The sequence below is a fragment of the Sciurus carolinensis genome, chromosome 9, assembly GCF_902686445.1.
Source record: "Sciurus carolinensis chromosome 9, mSciCar1.2, whole genome shotgun sequence".
In the NCBI taxonomy this organism is placed as follows: Eukaryota; Metazoa; Chordata; class Mammalia; order Rodentia; family Sciuridae; genus Sciurus; species Sciurus carolinensis.
The window spans coordinates 27,623,755-27,640,406 of NC_062221.1; the positions used below are offsets into that span (position 1 = coordinate 27,623,755).

At 54.6% G+C, this 16,652-nt stretch overlaps 1 protein-coding gene across 10 annotated transcripts in view; it reads left to right on the forward strand.

Annotated features, from left to right (window-relative positions):
- Positions 1 to 16,652, forward strand: part of Cacna2d2 (calcium voltage-gated channel auxiliary subunit alpha2delta 2) — a 135,135-nt gene that overhangs the window by 113,829 nt on the left and 4,654 nt on the right. For 6 of the 10 annotated variants that reach the window (XM_047564171.1, XM_047564176.1, XM_047564173.1 and 3 more), the window contains exons 6-27: positions 718 to 859; positions 3,985 to 4,116; positions 4,281 to 4,338; positions 4,911 to 4,961; positions 5,081 to 5,180; positions 5,293 to 5,451; positions 5,686 to 5,793; positions 5,888 to 5,966; positions 6,554 to 6,603; positions 6,788 to 6,877; positions 7,081 to 7,152; positions 7,369 to 7,443; positions 8,523 to 8,597; positions 8,677 to 8,748; positions 8,826 to 8,897; positions 9,004 to 9,065; positions 9,873 to 9,949; positions 11,214 to 11,234; positions 13,879 to 13,939; positions 15,991 to 16,088; positions 16,316 to 16,406; positions 16,510 to 16,572. In XM_047564171.1, coding sequence (XP_047420127.1) covers positions 718 to 859; positions 3,985 to 4,116; positions 4,281 to 4,338; positions 4,911 to 4,961; positions 5,081 to 5,180; positions 5,293 to 5,451; positions 5,686 to 5,793; positions 5,888 to 5,966; positions 6,554 to 6,603; positions 6,788 to 6,877; positions 7,081 to 7,152; positions 7,369 to 7,443; positions 8,523 to 8,597; positions 8,677 to 8,748; positions 8,826 to 8,897; positions 9,004 to 9,065; positions 9,873 to 9,949; positions 11,214 to 11,234; positions 13,879 to 13,939; positions 15,991 to 16,088; positions 16,316 to 16,406; positions 16,510 to 16,572 — 1,808 coding nt within the window. The remainder of the gene's footprint in view (positions 1 to 717; positions 860 to 3,984; positions 4,117 to 4,280; positions 4,339 to 4,910; positions 4,962 to 5,080; positions 5,181 to 5,292; positions 5,452 to 5,685; positions 5,794 to 5,887; positions 5,967 to 6,553; positions 6,604 to 6,787; positions 6,878 to 7,080; positions 7,153 to 7,368; positions 7,444 to 8,522; positions 8,598 to 8,676; positions 8,749 to 8,825; positions 8,898 to 9,003; positions 9,066 to 9,872; positions 9,950 to 11,213; positions 11,235 to 13,878; positions 13,940 to 15,990; positions 16,089 to 16,315; positions 16,407 to 16,509; positions 16,573 to 16,652) is intronic. The other 4 variants (XM_047564174.1, XM_047564179.1, XM_047564175.1 and 1 more) reach the window with 1 other exon arrangement.

A 16,652-nucleotide genomic window follows, 5' to 3' on the forward strand; every position in this document is an offset into this window, starting at 1 on the left:
TCCCCAGAGCTGCCCTACTGCAGGGGGTGGTATCCCTGTCCCAGATGGTACTAAGGCCCAATCCATGCAAGAGATGGATGAGACCCAGTGGGGAGTGTGGGGACACAGAACTCTTAGGATGGGCTGCCAGGGCCTCCCCTGTGATTTCATGAGGCACATCCTAATTTTTTGGTGGGTGGGGCTACCAGTGACTGAACCCAAGGGCACTTTACCACTGAGCTGCATCCCCAACCCTTTATATTTTTTATTTTGAGATAGATTCTCACTAAGTTGCTGAGGCTGGCTTTGAACTTGCATTCTCCTGCCTCAGCCTCCTGAACTGCTGGGATTACTGGCATGCATCACCACACCAGGCTTCAAGGCACATCTTTGTAAGCAGAAGTCTGGGTCCTGCTCCTAAATGGCTCCATTATTTGACTCCTTCATTGATAATTGGTTTTCAAGGATATAGGGAAGTCAGTTTGGTTTTGATTTTAGAATTTGGGTTTGGCAGTAGGTAGGGTGGGCAGGGACATGTGGGAGTCTGTCACAAGCCTTCAGGGTAAAGGGTCATCCATCTATGCCTCTGTCTCTTTATCTCTCTTTCTCTTTGTCTCTGCAATAGCTTCTGTCCTTGAGATGCCCCTATCTCCTGGACTCTTGGTCCTCTGTACCTACCCCTGACTGCAGGCCTATCCAACCTACTCACTTCTGAAACTTCTGGGGGGCTTTCTGCAGGATGATCCTGAGAGTGAGGATATGGAGAGGGGGTCCAAGACCAGCACCCTAAGACTGGACTTCGTTGAGGACCCAAACTTCAAGAACAAGGTCAACTATTCATACACAGCTGTGCAGATCCCCACGGACATCTACAAAGGCTGTGAGTGTGCAGAGTGAATGGGATGGTCCTCACGGCCTGTCATAGGTGCAAGGCCTGCTGCCCACGTCCCTGGAGACAGAGGCTAGTACTATCTAACTCCAGCCCCGACACCCAAGGTCATACATGCTCACCTCTGAAACTCCCCCATATGCAGGCATCTAGCTGCTCACAGGCAGAGCCTCGTGCTAACTGTCAGCAGGCTGCAAAACTCTTTGAATTTCTCATTCCTGTACATGCATGGTCTCCAGCCCATGTGAACATGCGTGCCTACATGAAAGCGTACACAAAAACACACACACTGTCCCCCACATCTCTACATGCTGGTGTGAGTCTCTCAAAGCAGCTCCTTGCTACATACCTCCAATCACTGGACTCATTAGAAGTAACTAAGAAGGGCTGAGGTTGTAGCTCAGTGGTGAAGTGCCTACTTAGCATGTGTAAGGCACTGGATTTGATCCTCAGCACTACATAAAAATAAATAAAGGTATAAAAATACATAAGTAATATTTTTTTTAAAAAAGTAACTGAGAAGCTACTACACATCAGGTGGACACAGGGGCTACAGGACAGCCTTCACTGACAGACATCAACCCTATTATACCACCCTGATCCTTGGCAAAGCAAAGGGATGGAGAGATGGTTTCCAGAGCAGCCAGAGGCAGATGTGGGCAAGGGGAATTAGGAAGAGAGTGGTTGAGATTCCAAACCCCAGGGACAGGGCAGCTTTTCATGATGGAGAAACCTGTATGCCACAACTGGAAGGATTTGAGTTAGACATGAGGAGGAACTTCCTAAAGCTCTTGGGAAGAGGCCAAGAGTAGAACACTGGAGGGTATCTCCAGCAACAGAATTTAAGACCCTGAGGACTACTGGGTCTGCCACAGTCCTATGGTACCTATGGGGTAGCCTCGGAATCCAAGGGGCCCACTGGGCTAGGGATCTTGAAGCAAAGGTGCCAGAGCTCCTGCATGGCTCCAGAATGCAGAGAATTCCCCAGAGTCCTCAAGAAGGTCTCCCCCACCCTCTGGTCAGCGAGGCCTTCTGAGCAGCCTCATGAGGAATGGAGAAGGATGCTCCACCACCCACCCCAAAGTCTGCCCAGAGGCCACCTGCCTGAGCCAGTCGAGAGGCACTATCACAGGCAGGCACACTAATTAAAACAGGAGCCACACCACCCTCTCCAGTCACCCCTCGCTACCCACACAAATTACATTTTATATGTTTTTTATTTACTCTGTCACTTTTAATTAAATCTGTAATCGCCTGCCTGAGGGGGCATGGTCCCCGTTTTCCAATTCAGCATGATCTGAGAGTGTGTGCACATGGGTGTGGGTGTAGGTGCTTGGGGTGGAGTAGCAGGCCTTTTGAGGGGTGGGGCCGTTTGCATCAATTTGTCCATCAATGAATGCATGTGTGTAGGTGTGGTCACAGGTCCCTTCAGGGATAGCACACCCAGAGCAGTGTCTTCTCTTAGCTTTTGACCTGAGCCAGGGACATTCCAGCCAGAGGGGCTTCACACCTCTCAAATGGGAAGACTGAGGTCCATTGAGGGGTGGGTGTCCCAGGCAAATTCCCAAGGCAACCAAAGCTATGTTGAAACATTGAAGACCTAACTTTAGTTTTCCCTTAAAGAGAAAAATAAAAATTGTTCAGTTCACTAAGTTTCTAAATCAGGAACAGGACCATAACATAGTGTTCAATAGGTAGAGCCAACGCTAGAAATGGGTTTTGTTTTCACATTATGGTCAGTTAAGGGGAACCACAGGGACAGAGAAGGGAGTGAGAGCAAAGGAGGAAGAGCTTAGGGAGCAGGCAGGACACAGCAGAGCCCCCACGCGGGGAGCAGAGGGAAGCGCAGGGGTGGGAAGAGCCTTGAGCAATTGTAAATCACCACTCCATCTGCTCTGAAAAGAGCAGAAACTTCTCTGGTCTCACTGTGGTGGATCTTTGATAGGGAGCACAGTGTGTATGTTGAGGGGTGATACTGGCAGGGCTCCACCTGGGAAGAAAGGAAATGGAGGAAATGAAGGGAAGCATTAATGGTTCTTTCAGGAGGGGTAAGGATAGAGGCAGGAACAGGTGTCCCACTCCTGTTTTTTCTGAGGGATAGGTACACATGAGAACATATGCCCCATATACACATTGGGCAGATTTAGGGCTGCTCTGGTTGAAGGGTGGGAAGCCAATCATCTGAGAGGAGTCCTGTTCTGTGAGGGTGTAGATGGGCAGGTCTGGACAGGGGATCACACGTGTGCAACTTCAGGGATTGGGGAACGGAGGATGAGAGTAACCAGTGATAGGGGATTCTGAGAACAGGATCTGCTGGTAGCCTTCTGTAGCTGCCCAGGGGTGTGTAGGTGTACATAAGCAAGTGTGCCCCTGTGCTCATGGCAGCAGTCAGGTTGCTGGGCAGGTGGGTTTGAGAGTAAGGGGGGCAGGTCACACATCTGACTGAAAGTACAGAGGTTAGATGCAGGTTTACCTGCTGGGGATGCAGGCTTTGTGTGTGTATGCGTGTGTGCCCACGCACATGCCCACAAGCACACATACCCATGTCAGAGCAGGATCTTAGCACCGCCCCTGCCTCCAACAGCCCCCACCTCTGCCCCTGCCTGCTCCTGGCCCCAGTTGATTAATCATGGAACCGAGTGGCTTCCAGCTTATCAGGTACCTTAATAGCTGAATAATTCCAGCCCCATCAGCAGACCCTTAATTGCTTTCTTGTGGCTGCGGCCTGGCGTGCATGCTGAGTGGGTGAGCTCCCCGGGGACCAGCTACAAGTTCCAGGCAGCATGCTGGATAGGGTGCCAAGCTCACAGTTTCCTGCCACCTGGATGGACCCTCTCCAGGGGCACAGGCCACAGCTGCCTGGCCTGCTTATGTGGGGCCCAGGTGAGGGGTAGGCCGAGCTATTCCTTTGACAGCTTAGACTGGATGAAGACCAGGAAGTCTTCCTGAGGGAGATGGTACAGCCCCAGCTGGGCCCTGGGAAATGAGGGAGAGTCCGGACAGGCAAGAAAAGAGGGAGATCTTCTAAGTGGGGGACTTGGGCATGAGTGTCATGGTAGTGGGTTCAGCAAGAACAGCCTAGAGCTCCCTACCCCAGCCTCCTACTTCACCCCCAGCCACCGTCATACTCAATGAGCTGAACTGGACAGAGGCCCTGGAGAACGTGTTCATTGAGAACCGCAGGCAAGACCCCACACTACTGTGGCAGGTCTTTGGCAGTGCCACAGGAGTCACCCGATACTATCCAGGTAGGTGCCAGCCATTTCCCCTGTGCACCCAGCACCCCATCTTGCTCCATCCTGGGGTGCATGGGATGGGATGGCAACCAGTGGGCTACAGTGACCCAGTCATTCCCACAAGACCTGCCTGCCTGGGTCCCTGCCCGTCCCCCTCACCTTGTCTCCTCCCACAGCCACCCCATGGCGAGCCCCCAAGAAGATTGACCTGTATGACGTCCGAAGGAGACCCTGGTAAGTGAGAAGATAAGGGCTGGGCAGGACACCCCTTTAGCTCCCCACCTCTCCTGTGTGCTCCCCTCCCTCCTAATATCCAGGCCTCCGAGCAGGGCGCAGCCAGCTCTATCCAATTTTCATTTCACACATCGTTGCCACTGGAAAATGGATCCCATCACCCAGGCAGGCCTCCCAGCTGCCTCTGCTCCCCTCCCCTCTCCCCTTTCCATCCGACACCTAGTACCCCCACCCGCTCAGGACTGAGAGATCAGCCCAGTGGGGGTGCTCCCATGGATGGATATGGCCTCTGCAGGGTTGGTCAGCCCCTGCCTTGCCCATTCCAGCCTTAGAAACCCTACCCTCTGCTCTGTCCCTCCTTCAGTGTCTTATGACTTTTCTTTCCTGTTGCCCCTCATGTCATTGGCAGACAATGTCTGCTTTATTCAACATAGTCTCCCCAGTGCCCTGACCCTGTCTAGCCTATGCAGTGGATGCTCAATAGAAACATGTGAATCAATATGTGGGTAAAGGAAGGAAGGACCCACAAGGTCCCAGCAGGGCTAGCCCTAACTGAGTCTTATCCTGGGCAGGTATATCCAGGGGGCCTCGTCACCCAAGGACATGGTCATCATCGTGGATGTGTGAGTGAGCAAGCTGGCAGGCAGGGTTGGAGCTGGAGTCTGCTGCCTGGGAACATCATGGGGGGAGGGCAGGAGAACATCTGGGGTCCCTCAACATGGCCCCTGCCTGACCTCTCCAGGAGTGGCAGCGTGAGTGGCCTGACCCTGAAGCTGATGAAAACATCTGTCTGTGAGATGCTAGACACGCTCTCTGATGATGACTATGTGAATGTGGCCTCGGTGAGTGCCAAGACAGTAAGCAGGCAGGGAACTGGTTACCCCTACTTGTCCCATGCAAAAGCTGCCTACCCTGGCCAGCCTGAAGCCACTCACCACCCCACTGTCCCTGCAGTTCAACGAGAAGGCGCAACCTGTGTCTTGCTTCACACACCTGGTGCAGGCCAATGTGCGGAACAAAAAGGTGTTCAAGGAAGCTGTGCAAGGCATGGTGGCCAAGGGCACCACAGGCTACAAGGCTGGCTTTGAGTATGCCTTTGACCAGCTGCAGAATGTGAGCCCCATGGGTGGGCAAATGGGCGGCTGGGGGTGGATGAGGGCCTAGGCTTGGTGACACAGGGAAATCAAGATGGATGGCCTCGTTAGTGCCAAACAGGCAGCTTGGACAGATAGCACCATCTGCTGTGCAGAGGAAGGCCAAAGGGCCAGGCCCACCAGGGGGAGGGAAGCCTTGCCCCTGGACTAGAAAGGGGCTGAGAGCCACCTGACTCCACTCACCCCTGCCCAGTCCAACATCACTCGGGCCAACTGCAATAAGATGATCATGATGTTCACGGATGGCGGTGAGGACCGCGTGCAAGACGTCTTTGAGAAGTACAATTGGCCCAATCGGACGGTAAGACTCAGCCCAGGCTGGGGCTGCCCTGATCTTGGCCCAGAATAGGGGAGAGCTGTACTCCAGAGGCCACAGCAATAACCTCAATCCACAGGTACGTGTATTCACCTTCTCTGTGGGGCAGCATAACTATGACGTCACACCACTACAGTGGATGGCCTGCACCAACAAAGGTATCTTGTCCAGTGTCACAGCCACGAGGCCTGCCTACTATGTCCTGCTGCCAGCTGTCCATTCATGTGTCTTTTTCCATCCATTGTCTGTCCATCTTCCCATACATGTGGCTGTACACTGCTCTGCCTATCTAGTGAGCAGGCATCTTTTCTATCTGACCAGGCATCTTTCTGCCCATCTGGCTGTTTGTCCATTGTCCATCTGTCTTCCAGTTTGTTTGCTCCTGTATCTGTTTACCGATCAGTTCATCTCTCTGGGCACCTGGACCTGGCTGCTAAGTGGCCCCTGAATGTCACAGCCATCCTAGAATGGGCTCCTTTCTCCACCCTGTCTCTGCCCCAATCCCCACCCCTACTCTGCTTCCTTAGGCCCCTATTATACTCAGTCCCCTTCCCTAGCATTGGTCCCAGGGACAGGGCAGTAGAAGGGAGCATAAAGAGATATGAGTTTTGAGTAGGTGATACCAAAGAGAGAGGAGCCTGAGGGGCAAATCAGGTCCGCACATCTACCCCAGGGGGCAGGACCCTCTGTGCTATGGGTCCCTCAGTGCCAGGCAGGCCCATCTCTACCTCCCCTCCCTTCACAGGTTACTATTTTGAGATCCCATCCATCGGAGCCATCCGCATCAACACACAGGTGAGGCTGTGGGGGAGGCCACACCTCCCAGCTCCTGGCTTCCCTGGTCGCTCTATGCAGTGAGCTGCTGTGAGATGAGAGCGCCCCCTGGTGATGGCTGGGACACAATCCCGAAGCAAGGGGAGGGAGAAGAGGGAGAGTGAATTGGGAGGAGCACTGGTGACCTCTGCCGCCCCCTCCCCAGGAATATCTAGACGTGTTGGGCAGGCCCATGGTGCTGGCAGGCAAGGAGGCCAAGCAGGTGCAGTGGACCAACGTGTATGAGGATGCACTGGTAAGGCCTCTGGGCAAGGAAGGGGACCTGGCAGCCTTCCACAAGGATCTGCCCAGGGATCAAAACCCTTGAAGTTCTCCGTAATAGGGGTTAACAAAGCAGAGGAGAAAGAGTGGTGACCTGTGCCTGAGCCCCTGCTCTGAACACTTGGGATCAGGACAGGAGTGGCCACAGGAGACACCATCTTCCTCCTCTCCCTTCAGGGATTGGGATTGGTGGTAACAGGGACACTCCCTGTTTTCAACCTGACACAGGATGGTCCTGGGGAAAAGAAGGTAAGGTCTCCACTGGAGGAGAATTGGGCATGCCTGGGGAGGTAATGGCATGGCCTTAACAGGTCTGAATGAGGGAGGGATAGGGCAGTCTTGCAAACTGGATGGGACAGCTGCCTATGAAAGCATCTGGTAGTTTTGGGTATGGGGCCCTGTGGGACAGAGGGGCTCCCCCATGGAATGAAGCCCCTTACAGATTCCCCATGCCTCTACTCTCAGAACCAGCTAATCCTGGGTGTGATGGGCATCGATGTGGCTCTGAATGACATCAAGAAGCTGACTCCCAACTACACAGTGAGTGTCCACCTGTCCATCCACCCTGCTCTGCCTCCTACATGAGCACAAGCCGGGTTCAGCAGAGTAGACTGATGGGGATCCCAGTGCCTCCATGGAGACCTCTGAGTTGAGGGAATGAGGGCGATTTCCTGAGGAGGTGACCTCAGGCTGAAGTCAGCAATCTTCTGTAAAGGGCCAGGTTGTGAATATTTTAGACTTTGCTGGCCTAAATACCCATTTTATACTCTGCTGTTGTATTGTGAATGCAGCCACAGACAAAACAAGCACATAGGCATAGCTATCTTCCTATATGGTTTTGTTTGTGGATACTGATTTATGAATTTCAGATCATTTTCACATTTCATTAGATAGATTTTTCCTTTGATTTTTTTTCAACTATTTAAAAACATAAGTCTTTCTTAGCTCACAGCCATGTAATATCAGACAACAGGTCAGACTCAGCCCATGCACAGAGAAGGGCAGTGTGGTTGGCCCAGTGCCTGTAATTAAAGGACTATGGAAGAAGTAAGAGGTGGCACATGTGTGACAGCATCCTTAAACCTGAGCCATATGAAGTCCCTGTTTGACCCTGAGAGGGTAGGTGCTGTGGCACGGGCCTTCAGGTACAATTAAAAAACTGTATCAGACTTAAAACCTGGGTCCCTGGTCCCTCTCATTCCTACTTCCCTTCCACCTGGAGAGGAAGCTCCAGGCCTGCAAGATTCTCAAAAATCTCCCCCTTGTCCTGTGCTCTGCTTAACTGAAGATAAGGCACAAATCAAAGGCAGTAGTGGGAGGGCAAGAGCAATACAAGAGCAGCAGCCTTGTGGGTGCTGGGGAGGCAGAGAGGTCAGGCTGGCTGACAGCTCCATGGGGACTGCAGGGGGTCGACCTTGGCATGGGCTGGTTCATGAGGGGCACCCAGGCCCAGGCATGGCTTGAGAGGCAGGGTAATGACTGGGAGGCAAGTGGGGGCCCTTGGCCCATAGCAGGCAAACAGCAGCCCTCCGCACGGTAGAGGCAGAATGGGGAAGAGCTCTAGAGCCCAATCTCTGTCCAGTCCTTTGGAACCTGAGCTCCCCAATCTCTACCCCCAGCTTGGAGCCAATGGCTATGTGTTCGCCATTGACCTGAACGGCTATGTGTTGCTGCACCCCAATCTCAAGCCTCAGGTGAGCTGGGTGGGCAGCCTGGAGGAAGAGTAACCTTCCAAGATGGAGATACCTAACTGCCTGTCCTGCCTCCCCACAGACTACTAACTTCCGGGAACCTGTAACTCTGGATTTCCTGGATGCAGAGCTGGAGGATGAGAACAAAGAGGAGGTAAAATGAAGACAGGGAGGACAGATGGGGAGGCATGCCCAAAGAGCAGAGGAGGGTCATAGCTCTGGCTCTTCCAGATCCGTCGGAGCATGATTGATGGCAACAAGGGCCACAAGCAGATCAGAACATTGGTCAAGTCTCTGGATGAGGTGAGAAGGCAGGAGAGTGGGGACAGAGAGTCAGGGTGGGTACCCTCCTACCCCCCATAGACCCCAGTCTACTAGCCCAAGTATCTGATGTGGCCTCCTCTCCCAGAGGTACATAGATGAGGTGATCCGGAACTACACCTGGGTGCCTATAAGGAGCACCAACTACAGGTGAGTGGGCCAGGGCTGGGTAGGCAGAAGTATGGGGTGGCCCCAGAGTCTGAGCCCAGCTGCTGCCTCCCAGTCTATCCCCCACTCCAGTCTATGTGACTATCATCCCAGTGGGGTACCAGCAACCAAGGCTCCTCACTACTCACCCTGGGATACTAGATCCCCCAGTCCCCTAAGGGGCTTGCTCCCTCAGCCCCTGAGGAACAACCAGGAGGTGCTGGGAGTTCAGGAAAGAGAATAAGACAGTGCATCCTCTTGTCACACCTGCCTAGAGGGCATCCCTGGGTGTCCACCCTCAGAGTATCATCTCCACATATTCAATGCCTGCTCTCAGTCACATTCATAGCCCCAGAGCAGGTCCCCTTCAGGTCAGCATGACTGGCAGAGGTTATCCTCTGAGTGAGTGCATGTGCCACACAACTGGTCCATTCTGAAATATCAGGGGCATCTTCATACCCCAGGCCTAGCCCATGACACTGCCCCTCACCACAGCTGTGCAACCTTGCCATTAACTGGGTCTAAGATAGTGTCAGGGACTGCAGGCCCCACTCCTTGGGGATGATAGCCCTCACCCCTGCTGCTAGGGTGCTGGGAGAGGCTACTGAGGGTAAGGATTTGCTTTGGGTCTGGTTGTTTATAGACCTCTAGGAGAGTTGGGGGTGTGGAGGTTCAGTGTTTCCAAGGCAGGGGAAGAGGGGCTCCCTGGGCTCGGGCCTCAATGCCCAGCTCCAAAGTCATGGGGAGGGGTGTGCCAGAATGGCCCCTCTCCCCAGCAGTGACCTGCACTCCCCCTTCCTACCTCCCCAGCCTGGGGCTGGTGCTCCCACCCTACAGCACCTTCTACCTCCAAGCCAACCTCAGCGACCAGATCCTGCAGGTCAAGTGTAAGTGGCCCGGCCCCTGCCTGCGCCCTGCACCCCTGCCTCTGCCCCTGCACCCTGGCCGGCCCCAGGCAGCATAGCCAGCCATGCTTGCTGGCAAGGCAGCCCCTCCTGCCCAGTCTGCCCAGTCCCTGGCACCCGAAGGCTGGGGCCCTGCCTCTGGCCTTCAAGAGTCTGTGGAAATCTGCATGCTCGCCTTTTCTCAGATTTGGTTCCAGACCATTCTCTCATGGTTTCCGTTGAGGTTTCTGTTTTTAGTTTCTCCTACTCCGTGTCTCCCCACCATAGCCTGCCTGCCCTGAACACCCTTGGGGGCTGCATTCTTGAAAGACACCCCCTTCCCCTCCCCTCTTTTCCCTGTTCCTGGCTCAGTTTTCTACCCCCTATGGTGCCACCTCCAGGTCTCTCTCCCTATACCCATTCCTCCCCATCCTCACTCAGGTCCTGCTGTCCCTCATCTTCTCTCACCTCTCTTCATCTTGTGCCACTCTCATTCTCCAACCTCCATGCACCCCAACTTCCTCCTTACCTTTTTCTCTCCCTCCCTTCTTCTCTCTCCCTCCCCATTTCCTTTTCCCTCCATCTTCTCTTTCCCCTCCCCTGTACCTCCACCTCCTCTGTCACTCTCTTTCTAACTTCTCCCTTCTATTTGCTTCATCCATTTCTCCTACTTTCCCCCATCCCTCTCTCCAGCACCTCTACCTTCTCACTCTCCCTTCAGTCTCTCTCCCTCTGTCTCCACCCTCCACCTTCCCTTCCCCACTCTTGGCCTGCTCCCTTCTCCCTCCCCTCCTTTCCTCTCTCCTTTGGCCCTGCTTCCCCTCTCCTCCCATTTCCTCCCTTCCCCTCTCTCTCTCCCTCTCTCCCCCTCCACCCTCCTCTCCCATTCCTCTGCCTGTGGCTCCTCCCTGCATGCCCTGCTTACCCTGGGCCTCTCAGAGAGGCATGGGTTTCAGGCTTGGCCCCGCCTGCCCACCACCCGAGGTCACTGGGAGGGAGGCTGGGGCTCCGGCCCCACCGGGCGCCCCCCACCTGCCTGGCCGACTGGGGCTCATCTCCTTTGAGTTTTCTTGCTCTCTCTTTCTCTCTCATGTCGTTTTTTTGCAAGAAGTTTCCTTTCGGTATGATGATGAGACACAATATTTTCATTCAAACAGCCATTGAATAAAATATTGTTTGTGCCCCTCCCCTTCCCCTCCCCCTTTTCGTTTGTTTTTGTGTTTGTGTTTTTGTTTTCCTCGCTTTCTCTCTTGGTGGACTGTCCCAGTGCCAATCAGCAAACTGAAGGGCAAGTATATTCAGAACCAGTGCACCCTCCTCTTCCCCACCCCAACCCCTCACGCCCCTGCTTGCCCCCCTCCCTGCCCAGGACCAGCCACACCCCTGCCCTCCAGGGTTCCCCTCCCAGCATCCCCTTGGTTCCTCAGTTCTTGCCTTTCCTCTGATCCCTAAACCCCTCTTAGAGCCAGTGGCCCCTTCCCTGGGCCTGCCTGCAGAGTGTTCTCCAGAGTTCTGAGGGTCAAGTCCCTTCCTTGTACTCCTTGCTCCCTGTGGGAAGGCCTCTGCCTCCCCTCACCTTATCTGTCCCTCCAAGACAACTCAACAGTGGGGACAGGGCTGGATGCCTCTCTGCCACCTCCCACCCAGCAGGGCAGGACTTGAGATGCAAGGTACAAGTCATCCCTGCTTCTGAGAGGCTTATGTGAGGCTAACAGAAAGGATCAACCCCACAAGGCTCCCTCTGGGACAGCTCTCCCTCCTCTGATCTCTGCCAGTGGATCCAGAAGCTGGCAGCCCTCTGAGAATGGAGAAAGCAAGGCTCTGAAGCCTCATGCCCTTACCCTGGGACAGGAAGACACACAGGGTAGGCAGCTGGACCACCAGAAGAGCAAGGCTCACCACCATCTTGGGAACTGGCCCTGGTGCTGAAGCACCCCCCCATGACCAGCCACACCCACTGCCCCCACTACCACCACCAGGCTTTGCTAAAGCCCTTTGACTCAGTGCTGCCCTGGGTAGTCACTTTTCCTGGGGAGGACCAGCAGATGTGGAAAAGGTCTTCTCCTTGGGGCAATAAAGGAAGACTCAAAGACTGGAAACGTGGCTAGGCACAGAATGGGATCTGTCTGGACCCCAAGGCCAGCAAAGGAGCTTAGAGAAAACCAGGCTAAGTGTGAAGAAAAAGACTGTGGCACTCCAAAGCATCCAATACAGAGAGACTTCTGGAAAGGTGGGTGGTGAATTCCCAGGCCCTGGCAGAGAACAGAGTAAGTGAGGGGACAGCACAAGGTCTCTGCCCCTACAAAAAGAGCTGCCCTCTCAGGGAACACTTGGCAGATGCAGCATGGGGAGCTACAGGGGATATCCCCTGAACCTGGAAGCAGGAGTCCCCAAGTCACCCTAGGGGACCCGACCTACCTTGTTCAGCAAAGGGAATGCAGCCACCCCCACTGGCCTGCTGGGGAGGTGGGGGCAAAACCAACTCCCACTGGCTTGAGTTGTCTTTTTCTCCTTGTCTCCCACAACCCACCCAGTGACCCCAGAACCGCAGGGCCCTAGTAACCATGACAACCATAGCATAGTATCCCTTCCTGCTCCTTCTCCCTCCTTTTTTTTTCTCCTCCTCCCCTCCCCTCCCCTTTCCCCTTTGGCTTGTGTCCAAACCCTGCCTCACAGTCCTGTCAGAAAGGAACAGTCCAACCAGTGACTGCCCAGCCCCTCTAAGCACCCCAAGTCTCCCCAGAACCTTGCAGTGCATCGTGGGAGTACTTGAGAACAGGGAAAATCCCTCTTCTGTACAAATAAAACCCTAAGGACAAAAGAGAGGTTGTGATGTGGGTGAAGATAGGATAGGAAGGTGGACAGCCCAGAGTGAGACAGACTGAGAGCAGAGGGACCCCTCCCAGATGCCAGCCAGCAGGGCAGCCAGTCCAGCTAGGCACATCCCCAGGTTTACTCACAAACCCATACAAAGGCACATACATACACACACACACACACACGTTCACATGTTCAAACACATGCACAGCTCATGAGACCCTGGCAGTGGCCCAATTGGTGGACCCCAGCGTTCCTCCCTGGCTCCTCTGAGCCCAGACATACCTAGGAAAGGAGGAGACCCAGCCCTTCTTCTCCACCTGCCCCTCATGCCCCCAGTCCAGTAAAGTGAATGTTAAGTTTCTAGCAGCACCCCTACCCTCTCACAGAGTGCAGAACAGTCCCTGCACCCTGAGGGTCTCCATGCAGCATCCTGTCCCAGAAAGAACCCCGCCAGACCCCCACGATGCACTGCAGTCCACCCCCATCTACCCACACCGTCTCTGGTTGGACTGTCTGTGCCCGTGAGAAACCCCCTCGGTTTGGCCATGTTGATGCCTGACACAACAAAAGCAAGACCTACTAAAATGCAAACAGCTGCGGCTAAGAAAGAGAGATAAAAATCCGCAGCCAAAAGCCAATTCCCTTCCTCAAAGTCTCTTTGGAGGCGAAGGAAGCTCAGCATGCGGTTTTTTCCATTATGGATGTGATAAGAGTGAGACTGGCGCCTCCCCCAGACCATGCATATATATAGCAGTGTGTGTATATATGTGTGTGTGTGTGTCTGTGTATATGTGCTATACAGCAGTATGGAAGCATATACAGCCACGCCAAGGGACTCACTGCCGACAGAGGACCAGGCCCGGGCAACATATTGGCTATAACTGCCCTCTCCTGTGATGCTCTAGTCTCCACAGGCCCTCCACTCCTCCCTACCTGCCCATCCCTTCTCTCTGGCTCAAACCTGAACGTGGAAGTGGCGGGTTCCCTCTTTGCTGGTGTCTCCCCTTCCCTCAAGCTGCCCTCTCCCCTTCCCCTCCAGCCCAATCAGCTCTGAGCCCCCTGGCCTCCTGCCTCCCCAGCCCCCGCCGGATAACCCCCCGTTTCTGTTGCAGATTTTGAGTTCCTGCTCCCCAGCAGCTTTGAGTCTGAAGGACATGTTTTCATTGCTCCCAGGTAGCTTGCGTGTGGCCTTGCTGAGGTGTGCTCCCCCACCCCAACTGCCCCCGGCCCTGCCTCCCGCACTGCTGCCTGGAGCTGTGTGTGTCTGTGTCCTGTGCAATGTCACCCCCAGCCCCTCATACATAGCTCGGTATGTGTGGCTGTATGCATACCCAGGCCATGTAGCCGCACCAGGCAGCAGTGGCCAGTGACCCCACAGCCCAACTCCCGACAGGCCTGGGGCAGGAGGCCTCTGGACTCTCTGCTGACCTTCCCTGCCCTCCCAGGCCACAAGGAAGGAGCCACTTCAGTCTTGGGCTGGCTGTCTGCAGCACACCCCTTCACGGGCAGCTGCTGCTCTGGTTTGTGGTATCCTGCCCATGCCCCCACCTGCACCCCATTGTTGTCCTGTGTTGATGTTTGTTTGGGTCTGGGGGCTGAGCCAGCCAGAGCCCCTGTCAGCAGTGCCGAGTCCGAGTGTGATGGCTCATGAGGGGTGAGGAGGAGTGGGAGGGAAGGGAGGGGCTTTCAGGAGTTGCTCTGGCAAGTGAGGTGTTAGGGCAAGAACAGGCCCAGGCTAGACCATCCCTGAAATACACACTCAGCACGCACACACGCATCCTCTTGCCCATACCCTCTGCCTTTGGCTCACATCTGAGGAGACTTGCCCACCCACCCCAGGTGCTCAAGCCCTTTCTTGTGACCAGATGAGGGCAGGTGGGTGCAGCAGACAGACACAGGGGCGCTCTTAGGCACCACACGGGGGCTCTGGACACTCCTAAGCTCCACTGTGTATGCACGTGCGTGCATGCACCCACAATTCCGTGACTCTCTGTAGATGTGTGTTTGTGTCATGAGTCATTGTACATATGTGTAAGAGTCCAAGGATACGTATGGGGTGGGCTCTGTGCATTAGTGACAGTGGGAATGTGTGGAAAGGCCTGTGTGACTCACGTGACCCTGAGGAAGCTCTCTGAGGGAAGGGATCATGTTTGTCTTTGTCATCTCTGTATCTTTGGCTCCAGAGAGCTCAATCAATGAATGTCAGGTGAGTGAATGAAATGAGGACATGCATATCGTGTTTACCATGTATCCTGAGCACAGCTGCGAGGGTATCACTTTAGGTGTTGTCAGGTGTGACCTCCAGGCACGGAGACACAGGGTGTGCACCACGCAAAGGCTCTGGAAGCCAAGGAGTGAGTGGGAGCTGAGACCCAATCCCAGGTGCCCTCACTAAGCTATGGGACCCAGCACTGCCTGGGGAAGTGGCATGTTTCTTAAATCCCCACAGAGTTGCTTCCATATAGGCCAGTGGTGACAGGAGTGTGAATGAAGGATTGGGCAGGATTAATGGTTCTATCAGGGTAGAAGTACTGCTTGCCAAGACTTCCTAGAGAGCAGAGCTTCAAGCAGGCCGTGCAATACCCCACAGCCCCCATGTTTTCTGGACCCAGAGTCTGATCCCAGCAAGGGCCTTGAAGAGGTGAGGGATTTGAACTCCATGGGAAGAGTATTCCAGGCAGGGGGAACAGCCAGTTCGAGGACCTACATGTTCCCACTGACTTCCTGACACCTCTGTGAAGTGATGAGAAAAAATGAGTCTCAGGGACCCTGAACGTGTGTCCAAAGGTGCACAGCCAAGAAGAGGCAGGATGAAGTCTCAGACTCTGGAGGACAAAGGCCAGTACTGGTACTCAGTGCCATATGTGCCCATGGAAACTCTGTAGGGCATACAGGTGGACGAGCCAGCCACCAGATGTGTCCTGAGGCCTTCAAGGTACACCATCTAGGTCCAGTTACCCAAGAGAGATGGGAGGTTCTGCAGGGCCAAACTCAGGAGAAAAAAACCCGCCAGGGTGGAGGAAGCAGACCCTCATTCTTGTGTTGGCTCTGCCTGCCCCAACTCAGACTTGTCAGCCTGCAGGCCTGTAGGAGCCACAGCCCATAAGAGGCCCCTGAGGCCTAGGCTTCTCAGAGAATGGCTAGGCAGGCCTACTGGGAAGCCTTGACCCCACTTCCCTGATCAGTCCCCAAAGCCCACTCTTCTTGCCCCTCCCCACCCCTAGAGAGTATTGCAAGGACCTGAATGCCTCAGACAACAACACCGAGTTCCTGAAAAACTTCATTGAGCTCATGGAGAAGGTGACTCCAGACTCCAAGCAGTGTGAGTGTCTGGTAGCAGGGCAGCTGGATCTGGGAAGAGCCCAGGCAGCATGGGGGTAGCCCAGAGGAAACTGGAGATGGGGCAGATGTGGAAACATAGGCCCAAACCCCAGGCAGGGCCTGGGCCAGAGCATAGGGAAGGCTCCTCGTGGAGTCTTGGAAATGGGGGCAAGGGAGGACAGGAAGCTGCAAGAAGACACCCCCTCTACCCCTACCCTTCTGTTCCAGGCAACAACTTCCTTCTGCACAACCTGATCTTGGACACAGGCATCACGCAGCAGTTGGTGGAGCGTGTGTGGAGGGACCAGGATCTCAACACGTATGCACCAAGCTATAGGGGCAGGAGGCTAGGATGGTCCCAGAGGCCCTGGCCCTCTCCAGCTGAAGGCAGGCCTGTGACCCCACCTCCCTGCCACCCCCAGGTACAGCCTGCTGGCCGTGTTCGCTGCCACTGATGGTGGCATCACACGCATCTTCCCCAACAAGTAAGTGACCTACCCCACTACCCAACTCCTTCCCCTGTCTAGGACCTTGCCCCTATGCTGCTGCCCAGAGACTTTCTTGA